General features: G+C 48.7%; 1 protein-coding gene across 1 annotated transcript; it reads left to right on the top strand.

The window, feature by feature from the left end:
* Window positions 1-13,842: 13,842 nt before the first annotated feature.
* Window positions 13,843-17,608, top strand: B9D2 (B9 domain containing 2). Its single transcript, XM_083369601.1, has 3 exons — window positions 13,843-14,078; window positions 14,522-14,647; window positions 16,715-17,608. Exons 1-3 carry the CDS (start codon window positions 13,991-13,993, stop codon window positions 17,026-17,028), a joined length of 528 nt encoding a protein of 175 aa, XP_083225727.1. The 5' UTR covers window positions 13,843-13,990; the 3' UTR covers window positions 17,029-17,608.
* Window positions 17,609-20,181: the final 2,573 nt, after the last annotated feature.

The following is a 20,181-nucleotide window of genomic DNA, read 5'->3' as shown; positions in this document are numbered from 1 at the left end:
GTGAGGAGTGCGGGGAGGGGGCAGAAAGTCTGTTTGGCTCCGATAAGCCAGCGTTTCCCAACCTTAGGAACTTGAAGATGCGTGGACTTCAACTCCCAGAATTCCCCAGCCAGCTATGCTGGCTGGGGAATTCTGGGAGTTGAAGTCCACGCATCTTCAAGTTCCTAAGGTTGGGAAACGCTGCGATAAGCAACCCGGAGATGGATCCCTAACTCAGCGTTTTCCAACCTTAGGAACTTGAAGATGCGTGGACTTCAACTCCCAGAATTCCCCAGGCAGCATAGCTGGCTGGGGAATTCTGGGAGTTGAAGTCCACGCATCTTCAAGTTCCTAAGGTTGGGAAACGCTGCGATAAGCAACCCGGAGATGGATCCCTAACTCAGCGTTTTCCAACCTTAGGAACTTGAAGATGCGTGGACTTCAACTCCCAGAATTCCCCAGGCAGCATAGCTGGCTGGGGAATTCTGGGAGTTGAAGTCCACGCATCTTCAAGTTCCTAAGGTTGGGAAACGCTGCGATAAGCAACCCGGAGATGGATCCCTAACTCAGCGTTTTCCAACCTTAGGAACTTGAAGATGCGTGGACTTCAACTCCCAGAATTCCCCAGCCAGCTATGCTGGCTGGGGAATTCTGGGAGTTGAAGTCCACGCATCTTCAAGTTCCTAAGGTTGGGAAACGCTGCCCTAACTGAGGGTTGAAGGGAGGGGGAGGAGAGGCGCCCCCCCTCCCTCTACCCAGACTTGGCTGCCCTTCCAGGACTCCCGAGTGGGTCCCTGCTGCCCCAGCTTGCTGGGATCGAGCAGGAGCGATCCACCCGACTCAGAAACCCCGAGCTTGCTTAAGCAGGCAGACGTGGGAAGGGAGCCCCCGCCCTTCCCTCGCCGGCTCCGAATCAAACGGGGAGCCATTCCCACGTTGCTTCTATCCGCTTTGTCTGGGAAAAAGGTGGGGTAGGTGTGTGGCGAGGGGGGGGGGGCGAGGGAATAAACGCCTGGCGGTCCTGGCATCGCGTCGGGCTGGAAACCGAGAGAGATATCAAGGCTTGGCTGGCCTAGATTCCAAAGGGGGGGGGGGGCGAGGGAAAGGAGACCACCGAGAAATCCAATCTGGAAAGTTTAAAGAGATCCAGAAAGAAGGGCGCCAGCCACGACCACACCGATTTCCAGAACTGCCCGTTTGTGGGTGACTTTCCCTCCTTTTCTACCCCAACATTAAATCTTCGTTAAATCTAGTCCAGGGAAGGGCCAAGCCTGCAGTTAACCAGGATTGGGGAGGGGGGGGAAAAGAGAAAAACAGCCATTCTGCTGAGAAGCTTGGCTTTTCCCTCCCTCCCCAATCCCACCCCCAGCCGCCTCCCTTCTTCCCTTGGTCCTGACTTATTAATCCTTCATCCTGACCTACTTTTTTGCCTGAGCAGCTCAGGGTGACTCAAATCTCCTCTTTGGCTTCCAAAGCAGCCAGGAGGGGCAGCAGCCGGGCGCCTCTCTGCCTTCCCAAGCCCCCCACCCCAATCAGGGCTTCTCTTTCCCAGGCCTGGAGAATCGAGGAGGGAAGGGGAGCGCCACACCCTGAAAGGGATACCTGCAGCCGGGATCCTCCTCGTGTGCCGACCCACAGGGGAGTCCGACGTGCTGTGATGTCATGGAAGGTTTGGCGTTGCAGCTAGCAGGAGACAAGGCAGCGTGCCTTGCCACACAGGGGGGAAGGAAGGCCAACGGAAGAGAGCGTTCGTGGCCCAAGGTTGAAGGGCGGGCTCCGGGGGGGGGGGGTGGACTCCCAGCTTGGCACTTTGCTGGCAGACGTTTCGTGACCCAGCTGGGGAACGTCATCTGTGGTAGAGGGAGAAAGGTTTGTTCTCTGTTTTCCTTCTAGCACTGATGACGTCCCCTAGCTGGATAGTGAAACATCTGCAAGAAAACCACCAAGCTCAGAGACCACCAAGGACCCACAGTCTTCCTCCTCCTCCTCCTCCTCCTCCTCCTCCTCCTCCTCCTCCTCCTCCCCCTCCCTTCTATCACTGACGATGTTCCCTAGCTGGGTACTGAAACATCTGCAAGAAAACCACCCAGCTCAGAGAGCACCAGGGACCCCCCACAGTTCAACCCTGAGCTACAAATTATCTCTCCCATCCGTGCCTTTCCCAAAAAAATCTCTCTCTGGTCACTTATTTTCTCTTCCCGAATCTTTCCTGATATCCTGGAGAGCCTAGAACTGCTGTGGGGCTTCCAGTGGAAACCCTGGGGAGGCCAGTAAAGACCAAGCCCAGATCCCTCACTCATTCTCTGGTCTGCTGGTCCAAGATGTTTCAAAGCTTGAAAAAAGTTGCCACGTTGTTCCCTGGATTTTAGGGAACTCATTCAGGACCAGCAATTTTATTTCCGGGATCACCCAGTTCAGTTTCTGCGAAATACAGCACTCAAACGACTTCTTGCCTCTTTGGAGACTTTAATTGTGAGACAGGATGTTTGGAACTTTCTGGTTTGGGGGAAATGCCATTGGAAAGATACAGAGGGCACCAGGTTGCAAAAGGCTGTCTAATCATCCATTGATTTTATTTCAGCAGAGGTTTTATTCAGAGCCAGCTCACACGGCCCAGCTCTGTTTCAAGATTTTTAAAGCTCAGGAGAACTGCTTCCTCTTATCTGGGGTTTGCAATGTTTTAAAGTTGGCCTGGTAACAGGGGAACGGGAGGGGGGGGGAAAGGAAAATGAAAGCTGTAAAACAAAGCTTTTGTAAAAAATCCTTCTTTCTTGACAATAATGCCCCTCATGCATGTGAAGTTCTTCAGGAGCTCATTTGCAGCTTTGCAGTATAAAAAAAAAACCGACGTGGCTTGTGTTACGGTTTTGTTCTGGCTGCTGTAGTGCAACATGTTCTCGGTGACAATTCAGATTGTTTTCCCCTGAATGTTCTTGCCTGGCGGAGGGCTTGGAAAACTCGAAATTAGAGATGCAAAAGCTTTGGGGCTGGCGGTGGAGCTTGCAACCCAGAGGTGCATGTGGCCAACGTGGCGTGAACCCAGGGTCACTTTTGCAAAAAAAAAAAAAAAAAAGAGGAAAATTTTAAAAAAAGAATAAGTGTGTGACGAAGCCTGTCACCGTGGGGACTGTCGGAGGCCGGCCTGGCTAAACTGGGTTTTAGCACGGTGTGCGGGTGACCGAGGTGTGAATGCAGCCTTCCTCCTCCTCCTCCTCCTCCTCCTCCTCCTCCTCCTCCTCCTCTGCTCTTAACTGCAAGGTGGGTGGGGTGATGCTGCCTCTTTGCCGTGGCAGGAGGGCAAAGGAGGGAGCTTGGGATGGGTGGAAGCTCCTGCCCGAGCTGAAGAGGAGAGAAGCAGCCTGGTTCCAGCCTAGCAAGAGATGGGAATTTTCGCTTGTTACTGGCAAGGAACTGGGGCCTGTGATTATGGGATCTGTTTCTGTCTGGTTTGAAGAACTGATGCTGTGAAAGGGAGGGAGGGCGGAAGGAAAGAAGGGAGGAGAGGGAGGGAGGGAGGGAGGAATTGAAGGAGGGAAGAAAGAAGGAGAGAAAGAAGAGAGGGAAGGAAGGAAGAGGGAGGGAGGAAAAGAGGGAGGGAGGAAGAAGGGAGGAGGGAGGAAGTGAAGGAGGGAAGAAGGAGAGAAAGAAGAGAGGGAAGGAAGAGGGAGGGAGGAAGGAAGGAAGGAAGGAAGGAAGGAAGGAAGGAAGGAAGGAAGGAAGGAAGGTGACAGATCTTATTTGAGTTGAACAGAGAAAAGCAATTTGATTCCAGCCTAGCAAGAAATGGGAGTTTTCACTTGGTTTGAAGAACTGATGCTGTGAGCGGGAGGGAGGCAGGGAGGAAGGAAGATGGGGTTGGTTTATCCTTGATTTAAAGGCAAAGAACAAAAGCCTTGGATTTACAATAAAGGTAAAGGTTCCCCCGCACATGCGTGCTAGTTGTTTCCAACTCTAGGGGCCGGTGCTCATGTCCGTTTCAAAGCCGAAGAGCCAGCGCTTGTCCCAGGACGTCTCCATGGTCATGTGGCCGGCATGACTAGACGCCAAAGGCGCATGGAACGCTGTTACCTTCCCACCGTAGTGGTCCCTATTTTTCTACTTGCATTTTGATGTGCTTTCGGACTGCTAGGTTGGCAGAAGCTGGGACGCGTAACAGGCGCTCACTCTGCTACGCGGCACTCGGGATTTGACCCGCCAAACTGCCGACCTTCTGATCGACAAGCTCAGCGTCCTAACCCACTGAGCCACCGCGTCCCTATTGGATTTACAATCCAGCCCTCCAAAACTTTAGAGTATATAGCAGAGAGCCAGAAGATGGCAAAACAAGGAGAGGAACCAAATACTGTTTCCAACATCCATTTCTTACGCAAATGTGCTTTACAGTCCCAAATCTGCACCAAAGCTGGAAGCAGAACCAATGATTCCTCTGGCCCTGAAGAGAACTGCGGCGGAGAGTCCCCAATTTGGGGTCGAGTTCATCCCAGGCTGCTCCTTCCCAGTCTGGAAGTAAAACAAGAGTGACTTTTCCATTCTTCTTTACTGGCTGGCTGGGGGATTCTGGGAGTTGAAGTCCACAGCTCTCCAAGTGGCCAAGATTCAGAAAGACTGCCCTAGGACGGGGAGAAAAAAACACTCTGTGCCGTCTCCTCGCTTTTTGCCCTTATTTTTCTGCCGTTTGTAGCACAAGGTCAGCCTGTTGTGAGCCTTTCTGAGTCCCATTCTGAGAGGGAGGGAGGTTGCATTACATCATGCCCCCACCTGCGAGGGTTTACATGACTTCCCAGCAACCTCCTTGGAGGGAGGGACGTGTCCCTCTCCTTTTATACAGCATATAGCTTTGGCTGAGTTTTCCGATGGAAAAGTATATTTGTATATATGTGCGTGTAGAAAATGGGAGCAACCGCCCCCCACCCCCTTCTAGCACTTGATGGTGTTACCTACTAGGGTCATGAAATGTCCGCAAGAAAACAGCCAAGCTCAAAGAGCACCAAGGGCCACACAGTCATCCTCATCCTCCTCCTCCTCTTCCTCACCACAAACCCCACTACTCTTTAGCACTGTTGATGTTACCTAGTTGGGTAATGAAATGTCTGCAAGAAAAAGCTCAAAGAGCACCAAGGGCCACACAGTCATCTTCCTCCTCCTCCTCCTCCTCTTCCTCCTCCTCCTCTTCTTCTTCTTCTTCTCCTCCTCCTCCTCTTTCCAAACCCCACTCCCTTTCAGTTGGGTAATGAAATGTTCTCTAGTTGGCTAATGAAACATCTGCAAGAAACCACCAAAGGACTTCAGAGCACCAAGGACTCCACAGTGGTCTTCTTCCTCTTCCCCTCCCCCCTCCCCCTCTCCCCTCTTCCTCCTCCTCCTCCTCTGGACTTTCTTGTTGTTTTTTTTCCTTGAAAACATTTCACTTCTCATCCAAGAAGGTCCTGGATGCTCGTCCCTCTTATACCGAAGAGAATCAAGGGTGGGCCGTCTTGAGTTTCTTTCTGACGCTTTCCCGTTTTCCTGGGCTAAAGGGATGGTTAACTCATCTCTTCCTCCTCAACTCCTATCATGCCAAGGCAATTCCTAAATTCCTAAATTTAAAACAGGCTGCCAAGACTTCCTGGCCCAGTGCCTTGGAAGAGAGCCAGATTTTCAAAGCCTCTTGACAGACAGGTAAGCCTGGATCATCCAGATTCCTGGGAAGAAGATGCTGTTGACAAGGAACCCTTCTAGATGACCCTGTTTAACAGACGGTACCCAGGGTGTGCCCATCCTGTCACATCCTACTGGAAAGACAGACCTATTAGAGACGGGCATGAAAAGGGCCTGTTTTTTTTTAAAATTTCTCCGCATTCGAGACACTCTCCACGTACATGTCTGAAGAGCGAACTCTTCGGTGGCAGGTAATTTGGTCATTAATAACCAACCTAATGGGCAAATTAAACTTTAATGGGCAAATTACACATAATGGGCAAATTAAAAGGTAGCTTTTCAAAACGGAACCCAAACTCGGCCTCCCTAAGTCCCTTTTTCTTCCTGATTTGTGAAGGCGTGAATCGAGCTATTCAGATGGTACTTCTTGGGTACACCGGTTTCTGAAGATGGGTTCTTTGGTCACCGGGGGGGGGGAGCTTCGACACTTCTCCCATCAAAGAACAATTGCTAACTTATTGCGAGGACGTTATAACCTGCCTTTACTGAAAGACACAAGTCTTGTCGTGGATTATAAATCACCCCAAAGCAGGCTCCGGGTGGAATAAAAAACTCTTGTAGCAGAAAATGTGTGCGGCACCGTCAGCGATGTGTAATAACGGAGGACAGGGGAGAGGACAGGATGCGTTCAGACGGTGATCCTGGCAAAGGTGGGTTGCAAGCATCTCTGTGTTCCAGCTGAGAAATAATTATTATTATAAGAAGAAGAACAATAATAATAATAAAGTTGGAAAGGGACCTTGGAGGTCATCTAGTCCAACCCCCTGCTCAGGCAGGAAACCCTATACCATCTCAGACAAATGGCTGTCCAGTCTCTTCTTTAAAAGTTCCAGTGTTGGAGCATTCACCACTTCTGGAGGCAAGGAGTTCCACTGGTTAATTGTTCTAATTGTCAGGAAAGTTCTCTTTAGTTACTAGGTTGCTTCTCTCTTTGATTAGTTTCCATCCGTTGCTTCTTGTTCTGCCTTCTGGTGCTTTGGAGAATAGCTTGACTCCCTCTTCTTTGGGGCAGCCCTTGAGATACTGGAATACTGCTATCCTGTCCCCGCTCGTCCTTCTCTTCATGAAACTAGACAGACCCAATTCCGGCAAACGTTCCTTATATGTTTTAGCCTCCAGGCCCCTAATCATCTTTGTTGCTCTTCTCTGCACTCTTTCTAGAGTGGGCAGGCAAGCATTCTGCCTCATTCAGAGAACCCCTGAGAACCAGGCAAAGCTTCTCTAGCATTTCTCCCTCCTCCCAAGAGGACTAGAAACTTTGTTGGCCATACAGAGGCCGCAAGGGAGAAGTTTTCTGCTGCCATTTATCTTATTTTCCCCGATGCCTAGGGGATGGCCAGTGATGCTTTTGTGAATTGCTCCTTTTCCTTGGCTGACAAGCATTCGCTTAGTTCAGCGTTACAAGAGACTCGTGGCCAGTCCTTGCAGCTGCAGCCGTTGTGGCGTCTCCGCGGTCATGTAGTCAAAATTTGGCTGCTTGGTAATTGGCCTGTATTTATGATGGTTACAGCATCCCGGGGTCACGTCTTTGCCATCTGTGACCTTCCCAGCTGCAAGCAAAGGCAATGGAGGAAGTGTGATTCCCTTAACATAGGGGTCTGCAACCTCGACAACTTTTAAGACTTGTGGACTTCAGCTCCCAGAATTCCTTCTGGGAGCTGGAAGTCCACAAGTCTTAAAAGTTGTCAAGGTTGCAGACCCTTGCCTTAACAAATTTAATAGATCTGCCCGAAGGAACACCAATGGCCATCGCCTGGATAGCCGAACTGGACATCCTCTTTCAAATTTGAACCTGATTAGCCATATTGGGGGGGGGGGGAGGGAAGCAAAAGATCAAAACCAAAGAACAGAACAGAATAACAGAGCTGGAAGGGACCTTGGAGGTCATCTAGTCCAACCCCCTGCTCAAGCAGGAAACCCTGCACCATTTCAAACAAATAGTTGTCCAGTCTCTTCTTAAAAACCTCCAGTGTTGGAGCACCCACTATTTCTGGAGGCGGGTTGTTCCACTGGTTAATTGTTCTCACTGTCAGGAAATTCCAGGTTGCTTCTCTCCTTGATGAGTTTCCACCCCTTGTTTCTCGTCCTGCCCTCTGGTGCTTTGGAGAATAACGTGACCCCCCCCTTCCTTGTGGCAGCCCCTCAAATCCTGGAATATTATTCAGCTATTAAGTCACCCCTGGTCCTTCTTTTCACTAGAATAGACCTACCCAACAGAGGGACAGGATTTCAGGAGTCTGCTTCCAGATCCTCGAAAGAGAAAGTAAATCGGATCCGTTGATAGAAGCTTGTTTGTGGCTGAAGCTTCCCTTGGGAAAAGCTGTTTTGTTTTCTCCCCCTTTTTACCTGGCGAACCCTTACCTGTTTTACCTGTGGAAGAAGCTGAAAAAGATCCACGATGTTTCTTAGCATGTGCTGGAGAAATTGAGATCTGACCTTAAGTCTTCTCTCTCTCTCTCTCTTCTCTCTTTCTGTGAAGAAAAGGGAAAGCAAAATCGATGCAAATGCCAAATCTTCCCACTTGGCGTTCTGACACGCAAACGCAGCGCCCCCTGGAGGCTCTGAAGGAGAGTCACAGGGTCCGTCCCTGCAAGAGATGGTGCGGTGCAATTAAAGGTCGTAATTTTGGGAAGATGCTGCTGGAGGAAATTGTGCTGACACCGCTGTCTGTGTTGTGCCTCTGCAGCAGCTGGGCTATCAAAACAGCAGCGGCAAAGCGGGGGGGGGGGAGGAGGGTGTCATCCAGAAAATTGGAGAGTCATCACAACACAGGGACCATTAAAATTTGGAATTGCTGCGCCGTTCAATTTCACGGATTTAAAGAGCCCACGAGTCCCGGAAGGCCCCCTCCCCTCCCCAGAGTGTATTGGAGGCTGGGCGCAAACTTTGGAGTCAAGGAAGTCTTAGGCAAGGAGGGCAGGCACCTGGGACAGGTGTGCTGCTGAGTCAGCGCCTCTCCCTGCCTTAAGGGCAAAGGAAGGTCCTACCTGGCTGGCTGGGGAGAGGGGTCTTGGATAGGACCGGGAAGATGAAAAAGCACGGTCATAGAAGATAACGGAGAGCTGCTTTGATTTGGTGGTGAAGGCATCAAGTTGGAAACCGGGAGACAGTGAGTTCTAGCCCTGCCATAGGCCTGAAAGCCAACTGGGTGACTTTGGACCAATCACCAGGAGACGGTGAGTTCTAGTCCTGCCTTAGATATAAAAGCCAGGCGGGTGGCTTTGGGGCAATCACCAGGAGACTGGGAATTCTAGTTCCGCTTTAGGCATCAAAGCCAGCCGGGTGACTTTGAGCCAATCACCAGGAGACTCTGAGTTCTAGTCCTGCCTTAGGCCTGAACGCTGGCTGGGTGACTTTGAACCAGCCACATTCTTTCAGCCCTAGGAAGGAAGCAATGGCAAGCCACTTTTGAAAAACCTTGCTGAGAAAACTACAGTGGTTTGTTCAGGCATTAGACACTATTGAACAAGAGGTGGGGGGGAATGAAGATGGTATAATAGCCTGCCAGCATGAATTCCTCAGGAGTTGAAACTGCCTCAATAATTTTACCTTTATTGTTTTAAACACAAAAGGTTGTTCCTGAGCATTCGTAATATCGATTACAGGATTGAGATTTGAGGACGTATTTTCACCAACTCTGAAAGTTAGCTAAGCACCAAGGCTGGTGGCATTTGGAAATGCAACTATAGGATCAAAATAAACCTAGCCAGGGTAGCTTAATGTGCCTAGGGGTAGCTATTTTGATTTGAGAAAGGTCACGTTCGTAAGCCTCCTTGCTGAAGAAAAACAGCACAGGTCTCTCTCTTCAGCTGAAATTGTTCTGAAATACTCGTTTTAAATGTCATTGGCATAAACCCCACTTTGCTTTCCCCTCTTATTCTGCTGACAGTTCATTTGTCTCGCAAGGAAAGAAACTTCAGCTTCACAATTTGGCACAGGAGGTTCTTCTGTCCCCAAAATAAAATTTAAAAAACCCCACGCATTCGTACCTGTAACTCTGCAATAAAAGTTCACACACACACACACACGTTGTACATTCTCACTAACCAGAACAATAGTTCTCAACCTTGTCAACTTGAAGTGGGGTGGACTTCAACTCCCAGAATCCCCCAGCCAACTATGGCCGAAGGAGAATTGATGTTGATTTGAATCAGACTGGATCTTAATGCACGCTGGCTGGAGAATTCCAGGAATTGATGTCCATCCAACTTCAGTTCCCAGAATTCCCCAGCCAGCAAGCTTTATAATGGATGGACCTCAACTCCCAGAATTCCCCGGCCAGTAAGGTTTAAGTACATCTATCTTAAACCTTGCTGCCTCTGGGAGTTGAAGTCCTCCCCTCTTCAAGTTGCTGAGATGAGAAACACGGATGTAGAAACTGCTCTAGCTACAAACTTGAAAATACTAGTTGAAAACTTTCCCACTTTTCCTTACAAACACCTTGAAAAATCCAGCAAGGCTTGACCACAGACCAGGAGATGTTTTATTAGGATATTTTACCAATTAAGAGATATACCTAACAAAGCCCATTTGGACTGCAAGGTGATCAAACTGGTCGGTCCTAGAGGAGATCCACCCTGACTGCTCTTTAGAAGGCCAGATCCTGAAGCTGAAACTCAAATCCTTTGGCCACCTAATGAGAAGGAAGGACTCACTGGAGAAGAGCCTGATGCTGGGAAAGGTGGAGGGCAAGAGAAGAAGGGGACGACAGAGAAGGAGGTGGTTGGATGGAGTCACTGAAGCAGTAGGCGTGAGCTTAAATGGACTCCAGAAGATGGTAGAGGACAGGAAGGCCTGGAGGAACGTCGTCCATGGGGTCGCGATGGGTCGGACACGACTTTGCAGCTAACAACAACAAAGCCCATAAGCCCAGTTTTCAAAAGGGTCAGAATCAAGAGCTTCCCAAAGCACCAAAAAGGTCATTTTTTTATGGCACACTTACCTGAAGCCCTAAAATTTCCAGTCAATTGAAGCCCAAGAACTAAAGGCTGGGAAAAAAAAATCCCAGGTAGAAACTCAACGTGCTTTACGAGCGCCCAAGGTGATTACCCGCGATTACTGCCTGGGTAGGAAAGGAGAAAGGACAGATGGAAACATCAATCTCTTACCTGTATTTTTTTAAATCCAACCTGGCAGTCCTCTTCGGATGGGATGCTGCACCACAGAGGCTGGGGGTGGGGGCGGGGAATCAGCATCCATGGAGGAAAGAGAGGCTCAGATTTTAATGAGGTGGTACCAATTTAAATTGTAAATTTCTTGGGCCCCAGCCTTAATGTATTCCCCCCACACACACACCTTCTTGATGTGGCTTTTTAAAACACCAAACGTTTTGTTCTATACTCTAGTGAAGTGAATATGTGAGTGATTTAGTGCTAATCAAAGAGAAAAGCAACCTCGGACTAAGGAGAAATTTCCTGACAGTCAGAACAATTAATCAGTGGAACGACTTGCCTCCAGAAGTTTTGGGTGCTTTTAAAGTTTTAAAGAATCAGGAATGTGGTAACTATTTTTCCAACTCTCCAAGACTGAGGAATGACAATTCTTACATTCTGACCAACTCAGAATGGTAGATCACAATCAGAGAAAGTCTGGTAGTCCTTTTTCAAGATACTAACTACGTCCTCTACTTACGACCAAAATTTCTGTCGCTAAGTGAGACAGTTGTGAAGCGACTTTTGCCCCATCTTATGACCTTCCTTGCCACAGTTATTACGTGAATCCCTGCAGCTGTCAAGTTAGCAACACAGCTGTTAAGGGAATCTGGCTTCCTCATGGACGTTGAGGTCGTCAAAGGGGATCACGTGACCCTCGGACACGGCAACCGTCATAAATACGAGTCAGTTGCCAAGTGTCTGAATTTCGGGCTCGTGACCGTGGGGGTTGCTGCTCAGTCGTGTGAAAAATCATAAGTCACTTTTTTCAGCGCTGTCGTAACTTTGAACGGTCACTAAAGAAACCGTTGTAAGTCAGAGGACTGCCTATACCAGGTCCGCTAAGGAGAGAAGACCAGGAAGTGCACTCTGCAGGAAATTGTTACTAACTTAACAATTGCCGTGATTCGCTTGACAACTGTGGCAAGAAAGGGTCGTAACATGGGGCAAAATTGACTTAACTCACTGAAGTCATAAGTTGAGGACTACCTGCGTTCATTTCATCTTGGTTGGAGGATGGGGGAGCTGCGTCAAAAATCCGGTGGCGTCTTAATTCCACGATACTGACATGCAAACCCTTAACTTGATGCTGCTGCCAGCTTTAATGGGGCGAGGTGCAAGAAAACATCCGCTGCTGTAGTAAGAAGGCTGATTGATCCGCTTGCTTCTCCAATTTTACAAAATAATCTGTCAGCCTTTGTGATTAGCTCTTCCTTTCAATCGCTTCCTGGTGCTTTTTAAACTCCACACAAGATCATTAATTAAGACAGAGCATCTTTCATTTCCCCACCAGGATCAAAACCCTTGGCTTCGTGTGCTTTTCCACCGTTTAAAAAAAAAAAACAACAAAAGACATTTTCTACAGTTAAATGTACATTTTATTTTGACACGTTTTTTTAGGAGGCTTAAAATACATCAAACCCAGGAGTCTCCGTCACCTAAGAAACCAGTATTTCTGCAAGATAAAACAGCATTTTGGGATTTTTTTTTGTTTAAAAAAAAAAAATTATGCATGCCGTTTTTGAATTTTGCAAAAATGCAGATATGCGTCCAATGAATCAACCACGTTCGTGTCTCTGGAAGCTGCATCGATGACAGCAAAAGCCACTGACATTTAAAGGCACGCTTTTTCTGGGATCAACTCCCACGTTTTTCTAAATAAAACGGAATCCATGAGATAAAGAGCAGGACTGCACCCTCTCGGTGTCTGAAGTGTAAAAAAAAAATATCACAAGAAACCCAGGAGTGGAAGGCAATTTAAAGTCGTTTTCCGCAAGCCACTGAGGGGTGCATCCTGGCCCCTCAAATGGCCTGGCTCAGCTCCAGGTGGGACAGGTGGTCCTCAGCCACGACGGAGCCCCAAAATTTCCGTTGCTAAGCGAGACAATTGTTAAGTTGAATTTTGCCCCATTTTATTACCTTTCCTGCCACAACTTGTTAAGTGAAGCACTGCAGTTCTGAAGTTAGCAGCACCCTTTGTTCAGCAAATTTGGCTTCCCCAACCCTATTAATTTTGCTCGTCAGAAGGTCGCAAAAGGGGGGGGTCTCATTTATTTATTTATTTATTTTATTTTAATTCCATTTATATCCCGCCCTTCTCCGAAGACTCAGGGCGGCTTACAAGCTTAGCAGTAGCCTTCATTCTATGTATACGCCTGCTTGTTAGGGCTTTCACACACACCCCAAGCGGCATTATTACAAAGTCAGCTTAATTGCCCCCAAACAATCTGGGTCCTCATTTTACCTACCTTGGAAGGATGGAAGGCTGAGTCAACCCTGAGCCTGGTGGGACTCGAACCTGCACTAACTGCAGGCAGCTGGTGTTGCTTAAGGAGGCATTAGCCCACTGCTCCACCAAGGCTCTTTTAACCTGGGTCATTGCAACCATCCTAAGTACATGTCAATTGCCTAGGGTCCGAATTTCGATCACGTGACCACGGGATGTTGCAGCGGTCGTAAGCTTGAAAAAACGGTCATAAAGTCCCTTTTTTTAAAAAAACGCCATTGTAACTTTGAACAGCCACTAAACCGTCGAGGACTCCCTGAATTTATGAAATTTATATGGGAAAAGGGCACCAACGCAGCCCAAGCTGAATTCCAAAAACTTGCTTTCTCTGCAATATTGACGTTTTTTATGTTTTTAACTGCACGCAGGCCAGAGTCCCTCCAGGTGTGAGATGGAGAGTCTGTAAATAAACAAACAAACAATAAATAATAATAAAAAGAGGCTGCAATTTGATTTCCCTAAAGCCCAGAAAGGAGGGAAGTTAATCAAAATGGGGAAAGAGAAATAAACACAGGAATAACACAACAGCGGCACCGCCCACGCTCTCTGCACGAACGCCGCCCTCCGGTCCCTGTATTTATACACCTCCAGGCCACGCCCCCTCCACCACGCACCAATCGGGAGGCAGGACGGGCGAGGCGTCTTGACTACCGCGGGGAGGCTCCGCCCCCGCTTCCTCCCGCCCGCCCGCCCTCGCGACCCGCTTTCGCCGTTGCTGCAACGTCTGAACCGTTGCAACCCGTGCATTCGCCTTCCCAAGCAGCTTTCCGGACACAGCCTGACCCGGGTTAGCCCGAGTCCGCCGCATCGAAGGGTTTGCAAAGCCCGCTTTCTGCAATCCGGCGGTCCCCGGCTCGGCTCCGCCCGCAAAGGGGCCATGGCCGAAGTGCACGTCATTGGCCAGCTCGTGGGAGCCAGTGGATTCCCCAGCAGTTCCCTCTTTTGCAAATGGGGGATCCACACAGGTGGGTGCGGGGGGAGGAGGTCTCTGCGTGGGACAGGTGGGGAGCATCCCGCGGGTGGGAAGGGTGCAACCTTTGGGAGTTTGGGGGGTGTGTCCCCACTTGCAGCCCCCAGGCCCGCCAAGGAAGGGAGGGCTGCTCAGTTGGTGGGGAAGGGAAACGCCGGCAGCAGGGCAGGGTCTGCGGGCATGCTGGACTTGGATGGGAGACCACCAGGAAAGACCATCCCCAAGAAAAGAGCCAATTACTCTTGGACTGGGATCAAGAGATCCGCAACTTGCTGAATGAAAGCAGGGGGTTGGACTAGAGGACCTCCAAGGCCCCCTCCGACTCTTGTTATTCTGAAAGGCTAAGATGGTCAGAAGCCAAACCGAGGGATATAAAGTTGGCTTGTTGGGAATCCTTGGCGTTCTGTTTAACCACTGGTGGATGGATGCTTCTCTCAGGTGGAGCCTGGAAACTGCTGTCGGGTCTTCGGGAAGGGCAGACGCAGGTTGACCATCCCCAGTTAGGGGATGTGGCTTATTGGTGCCACCCCATCGATGTCCACTTTGCCACCAAAGGCTTGCAAGGTAAGGAAGAGGAAGTCGGGGTGGGTGGGTGGGTTCCCTCTATGTTTCTGGATGATTGTGGCTGAGAGCTGTAAATGACACCCTGGTTTCCTGACTCCTTGAGAGCCAGTTTGGTCTAGGTCAGGGGTAGGCAACCTCGGCTCTTTTATGACTCATGGACTTCAACTCCCAGAATTCCCGAGTCAGCTGACTCAGGAATTCTGGGAGTTGAAGTCCATGAGTCATAAAAGAGCCGAGGTTGCCTACCCCTGGTCTAGGTCTAGGACAGGGGTAGGCAACCTTGGCTCTTTTATGACTGGTGAACTTCAACTCCCAGAATTCCTGAGCCAGCCACGCCGAGGGGAAAGGGAGAGGTTTCCAAGCTGAGCCATGATGGCTCAGGAATTCTGGGAGTTGAAGTCCACCAGTCATAAAAGAGCCAAGGTTGCCTACCCCTAGTCTAGGGACTAAGGCGCCACACACTAGAAAGTTGGAGACGGGGAGTTCTAGTCCCAATTTAGGCAGGAAAGCCAGCTGGGTGACCTTGGGCCAGTACTTCCCTCTCAGTCCAACCCACCTCACAGGGCTGTTGTTGTGAGGAAACCAGGAGGAGGAAGTTGTGTGGGATATGTTTGCTGCCTTGAGTTATTTGTAAAAATAACAGAAGTGGGATACAAAGAAATAACTTTTAAAAACATCCCGATGGCATCACTGAAGTATGGGATCCTTGGTGCTCTTTTTAACGACCAGTAGATGGCATAATAATAATAATAATAATAATAATAATAATAATAATAATAATAATAATAATAATAATAATAATAATAATAATAATAATGGGGTATAGATAGCTTTGCCTTCCCTTTGGAATTCAAAGGTAGACTGTACTGGCACAGGGAGGCCCCGGTTTTGCCTTCGCACTTCCATTATTCCGTTATTTATTCCATGCATCCGGGCGGCATCTGATCCTGGAAGGTGGCATCGGGCCTTTTGTAATGCTTTTATTTATTAGGTGCTTGATCTGAAGCACAGCACAGGCAGAGAATAAAGCAACCGATGCAATAAATATTGCAAGGGATTATAAATCAGGAGGGAAGCAGGTTCCAAATTAAGTTTCTCAGCTTGAGCAGCGGCAAAGCCGTTTTGTCTTTTGGGGGATTTGATTTTGAACTTGTGGCCAGCCCAAGACTGTCTTTTTCACACACGCCCTAACCCTCTCCTTCCAACAGATGAATAAAAACTGCTCTTGCCTCCTTCCTTTCTTCCTAGCTCAGGGGTCGGCAACCTCGGCTCTTTTATGACTTCTGGGAGTTGAAGTCCACGAGTCATAAAAGAGCCGAGGTTGCCGACCCCTGTCCTAGCTGAATGGACAATGTATAATTATTAAAATTGGCCTCTTCAGCTCCCTTTACTGCTGGGGACGTCATGCTTGGGGAAGACGATATATTTTTGTACCAAATCCAAGCCAGTGGATCAAAAACAAAAATTGGCCCTAATTATGAAAGAGGAACTGAACGGGGTGGGCCCAAGGAAATTGGGGTGAGGAGACAGAAGGAGCTGAAGGTGATTGTTTTTGTTATTGCCACTGTTGGCCTCAAAATTCTGCCTTGTGGAAGTGGTTAAACCATGTTTCTCAACCATAGCAACTTTAAAATGTGTGGACTACAAGTCCCAGACTTGGCCTATCAGCAAAGGACCTTCCTTCCTTCCTTCCTTCCTTCCTTCCTTCCTTCCTTCCTTCCTTCCTTCCTTCCTTCCTTCCTTCCTTCCTTCCTTCCCTCCCTCCCTCCCTCCCTCCCTCCCTCCCTCCCACTGTTCTTGTTTTCCTTCATTCCCTCCATTTTTTCCTTCCTTCCTTCCTTCCTTCCTTCCTTCCTTCCTTCCTTCCCTCCTTCCTTCCTTCCTTCCTTCCTTCCTTCCTTCCTCACCTATCTCGCTCATATTTCAATTGTGGGCAGCTTACAATATAATACAAGTTAAAATGTGCTTTATGAAGCCATTAAAATCAGAATAAAAAGTTTAAAACTAAAAACCAAGATGAAGGGGCAGGCTGTTGTATTTTTTTCTCTTCCCCCCCCCCCCCGGCAGGTTGGCCCAAACTCTACGTCCAGGTGTGGCGCCAGGATGCTTTTGGGCGCATCGATCTCTGCGCCTACGGCTTCTGCCACGTGCCCTCCAGCCCCGGCTTCCACGAGCTGCAGTGCGTGACCTGGCGCCCGCTGGGCTCTTGGCAGGAGCAGCTGTCCCAGTGTTTTGTGGGAGGGGGCCCCCAGCTCGTCAGCAGCGACTTGATCTACATGGGGGGCGACCGCTACCGCCTGCGGACCTGCGCCATGGGCACCGTGCACCTCCAGCTGGCCGTGCTGCTCCGTAACTTTGACCGCTACGGGGTGGAATGCTGAGTGCCAGGGGCTGAGCCCCTCCGCTCGGCTTGGAGGAGGACGATGGGTCTGTGAACTCCCAGACGTCAGGAATGGGAAGGACTTGTTCTCCCCCCCCCACCACCTGCTCTGGGAAGGAAGACCCCCCAGCTCTGCTTGGACTGCGAGAATCACAAGCTGTAATCTGAACTTTGACCTCTGTCTTTGCAACCCAAACTGGGACTCCTCTTCGTTCGTCCCCTGGACTTGCTTTCTCGCTCCCGATTTCTCTGGCGGCGCTTCTTTCAGTCCTGTCTGGTTCAATTCTCTTGAGCAGAGTTTGGCCGGATCCATCCAAGCAGGAAGCCTCACTCAGTCTGGTTGCTTGTTCTCTGCAAGATGTTTGGGGTTCTGTTTTAATCAAGGGAAAAAAACTATTTTCTAATTCACTTGCAACTGGTTTTGTCTGTGGGGGTTTTGTTTTTTTTAAAGACAGCTTCTCGTGAAAATTATCAGCGGTAACTCTACAAACAGCGATCCTGGGCCCGGTCTTGTGCTGCAGGATAGAAGAGGGGCAGCAATTTTTACTCCTTTGAGTTAGAGGGGGCTCGAAGGCATTCATGGGGTGGTCAAAAAAGTCAAGATGGCGCCCGCAACTCTGTGGGGTGGAAGCCCCGCCTAGTTTTACATGCAATCGTGGCTGCCATCTTGACTTTTTTGACCACCCCTGCAGAAATGTCCAGCCAGCACAGTGCACAGTGCACTATTTGACACAGTGAATTGCCATTTTACTTTCCCATCATGCTCCACTACAAGATTGCCACAATCTGAGCAATACAGGTAGTCCTCAACTTACCCCCACAATCGAGCCCAACATTTTCGTTGCTAAGCGAGACAGTTAAGTAGGTTTTTTTTGCTGAATGTTTTGTTAAGTCAATCTTCGCCGTTGCTAAGTTAGTAACACGGTTGTTAAGTGAATCTGGCTTCTCAAAATGACTTTGCTTGCCAGAAGTTCGCAGAAGGGGATCCCGTGACACGCAGCACCGGTCATAAATAGGAGACAGTTGCCAAGCGTCCGAATTTCGATCACGTGACCATGGAGAGGCAGCGACGGTCGTAAGTGTGGAAAACGGTCATCAGTCAACTTTTTCAGTTCCCTGGTAACTTCGGTCACTAAGCAAGCTTGTAAGTCGAGGACGTACACATGTCAATGTTGAGCTTTTCTACACAGCAGCTGGAGAACTATTTTTAAATGTTTTTCTCTGTCGAGCCCTTCTTTCAAACATTTCTTCATGTTAAGAGAAAGAAGAATTGCAGCAAAGCCAGAGGCTTTAAAAGGTACCTCTAGGGAAAAAAAATTATCTTATACTTTGCAATCTCTCCTGCCCTTCTAAGTCCCTTCCTGCTCCACTGTGTGGAGGGTAAACACAATAAATGATTTTTTTTTAAAAAAAAAATGCCATATATATATGGTTGCCAAATTCGCTCCGGCAGTATTTTTCAAGCTTGGGAACTTAAAAGGTCTGTGGACTTCAATTACCAGAATTCCATTAGCTGGCTTGGGAATTCTGGGAGCCGCAGAATTGGGACAGTTTTGTGTGTTTGGCACTGTGTTGTAACAAAGCTTGCCTTTTTGTTTTGGATAAATGTTTTAACCAGATTTAATACCCTCAATTTGGTCCTGTCTGAGGTGCTAAGAGAGGTGTAATTCTGGCCATGGCCACCAGAGGGAACCAAAGCTGTAGTTTTGGCAATAAATAAATAAAAAGAGTTGCAGTTATAATTTCTTATGCAATGTCAGCTTACTGTGTTTGTGTTAAATCTGGTAATTCTCATTTATCCAAAACAAAAAGACACGCTCTGTTACAACACAGTGCCCAGCACAGAAAGTAGCAATTTCTTCCCCCCCTGGTTTCCCCCCCCATTGATCAGTTCCATTTTTGTCAAATTTCTAAGCTGCCTGACCTCAGAAGAACGCCAGCAGTTCACCAGATGAAAACCACAACATGATGCATAAAACAATACACAATATCACATGAAAACACCAACCGGCGTAAGGAGGGAACCACAAAACACCACGTCCTCCGTCCCTCGCCACTAAAAAGAGACCAATCCAACCGACAAGCCTGTAATTCCAAGCCGGAGAGGGGGGGGAGGAATAAGCAGGTTTGTAAAGATGGCTTAAAGCTGGATTAAACAGGAGCTTTGCAAATCTCTGGAGGTGGCTGTCGTAAAGGGCAGCCACGTGGGGCCCAGGCATCTCCCAAACCTGGTTTCAGGTTTTTTTTTTCTTTTATTTCGATCCTGCTTTTATTATTTTTATAAACAGCCCAAGCCCACCTCGCAGGATTGTTGTGAGGAAGATAGGAAGAGGGAGTAGCACTGGATATGTTTGCCACCTTAAAGTCGTAATACGAAAAAAAAAGGATAAGAATCTGAACTGCAATTTCCTTCCGCTTCCCAGCAACGTTTCTCCATCTCGGCAACCTTGAGAAACACTGCAGACCTGCGACAGTTGTGATCCAGTTCCTTTTTTTAAAAAAATCACCATGGTAACATGGAGAAGGAATGGTCACTAAATGGGGCAGTCGCTAAACGAGGACCGTCTGTAGTTACCTGCCACTTGGCCATAAAAGCCTGCTTCCGATTATCCCTCCAGCAATTTCGGCCACTGTGCGGATACGGAAAATCCTTCTTTCCTACAGGTCATCACCTCCTGTTCATCTCTGCCAAGAGGCGTGTTTTTATACGCTTAGGGCGATGATCTGGCCTCCCCAGCTTTGGTGTGTTTCTGTGGGAAACAGCAACACAACAATGCGGGGTGTGTTTGTGTGCCTTGCTGCCTGAGGGCAGGATGACCACGCTGACCTTCTCCCGTGGTGTTGCGGAGTTACCCAAGACCGGTCCAGGACTTTATTCAATCTCCCGCTGGGAAGGTTTGCAAAAAAAGGGAAGTTTTTTTTCGGGGCAGAACGATGGTAGAAAGGCACACTCTCTCATTAGTACAGGTAATCCTCGATTTACGACCACAATTGACCCCAGAATTTATGTTGCTAAGTGAGACGTTTGCTAAGTGAGGTTTTTGCCCCATTTTACGACCATTCTTCCCACAACTGTTAAGTGAATCGCTGCAATTGTTAAGTTAGTAACGTGGTGACTAAGCCAATCTGGTTTATCCATTGACTTTGCTTGTCA

Source organism: Vipera ursinii (genome assembly GCF_947247035.1).
Source record: "Vipera ursinii genome assembly, chromosome: 9".
Taxonomy (NCBI): Eukaryota; Metazoa; Chordata; class Lepidosauria; order Squamata; family Viperidae; genus Vipera; species Vipera ursinii.
Note: the sequence above shows the minus strand (reverse complement) of the source record. Positions and strands in the feature narration are given on the sequence as shown.

Coding starts and splice junctions, on each gene's coding strand:
- B9D2 (XM_083369601.1), top strand. CDS start 13,991: ATGGCCGAAGTGCACGTCATTGGCCAGCTCGTGGGAGCCAGTGGATTC. Junction 14,079..14,521: donor CAAATGGGGGATCCACACAG/GTGGGTGCGGGG, acceptor TGCTTCTCTCAG/GTGGAGCCTGGAAACTGCTG. Junction 14,648..16,714: donor TGCCACCAAAGGCTTGCAAG/GTAAGGAAGAGG, acceptor CCCCCCCGGCAG/GTTGGCCCAAACTCTACGTC.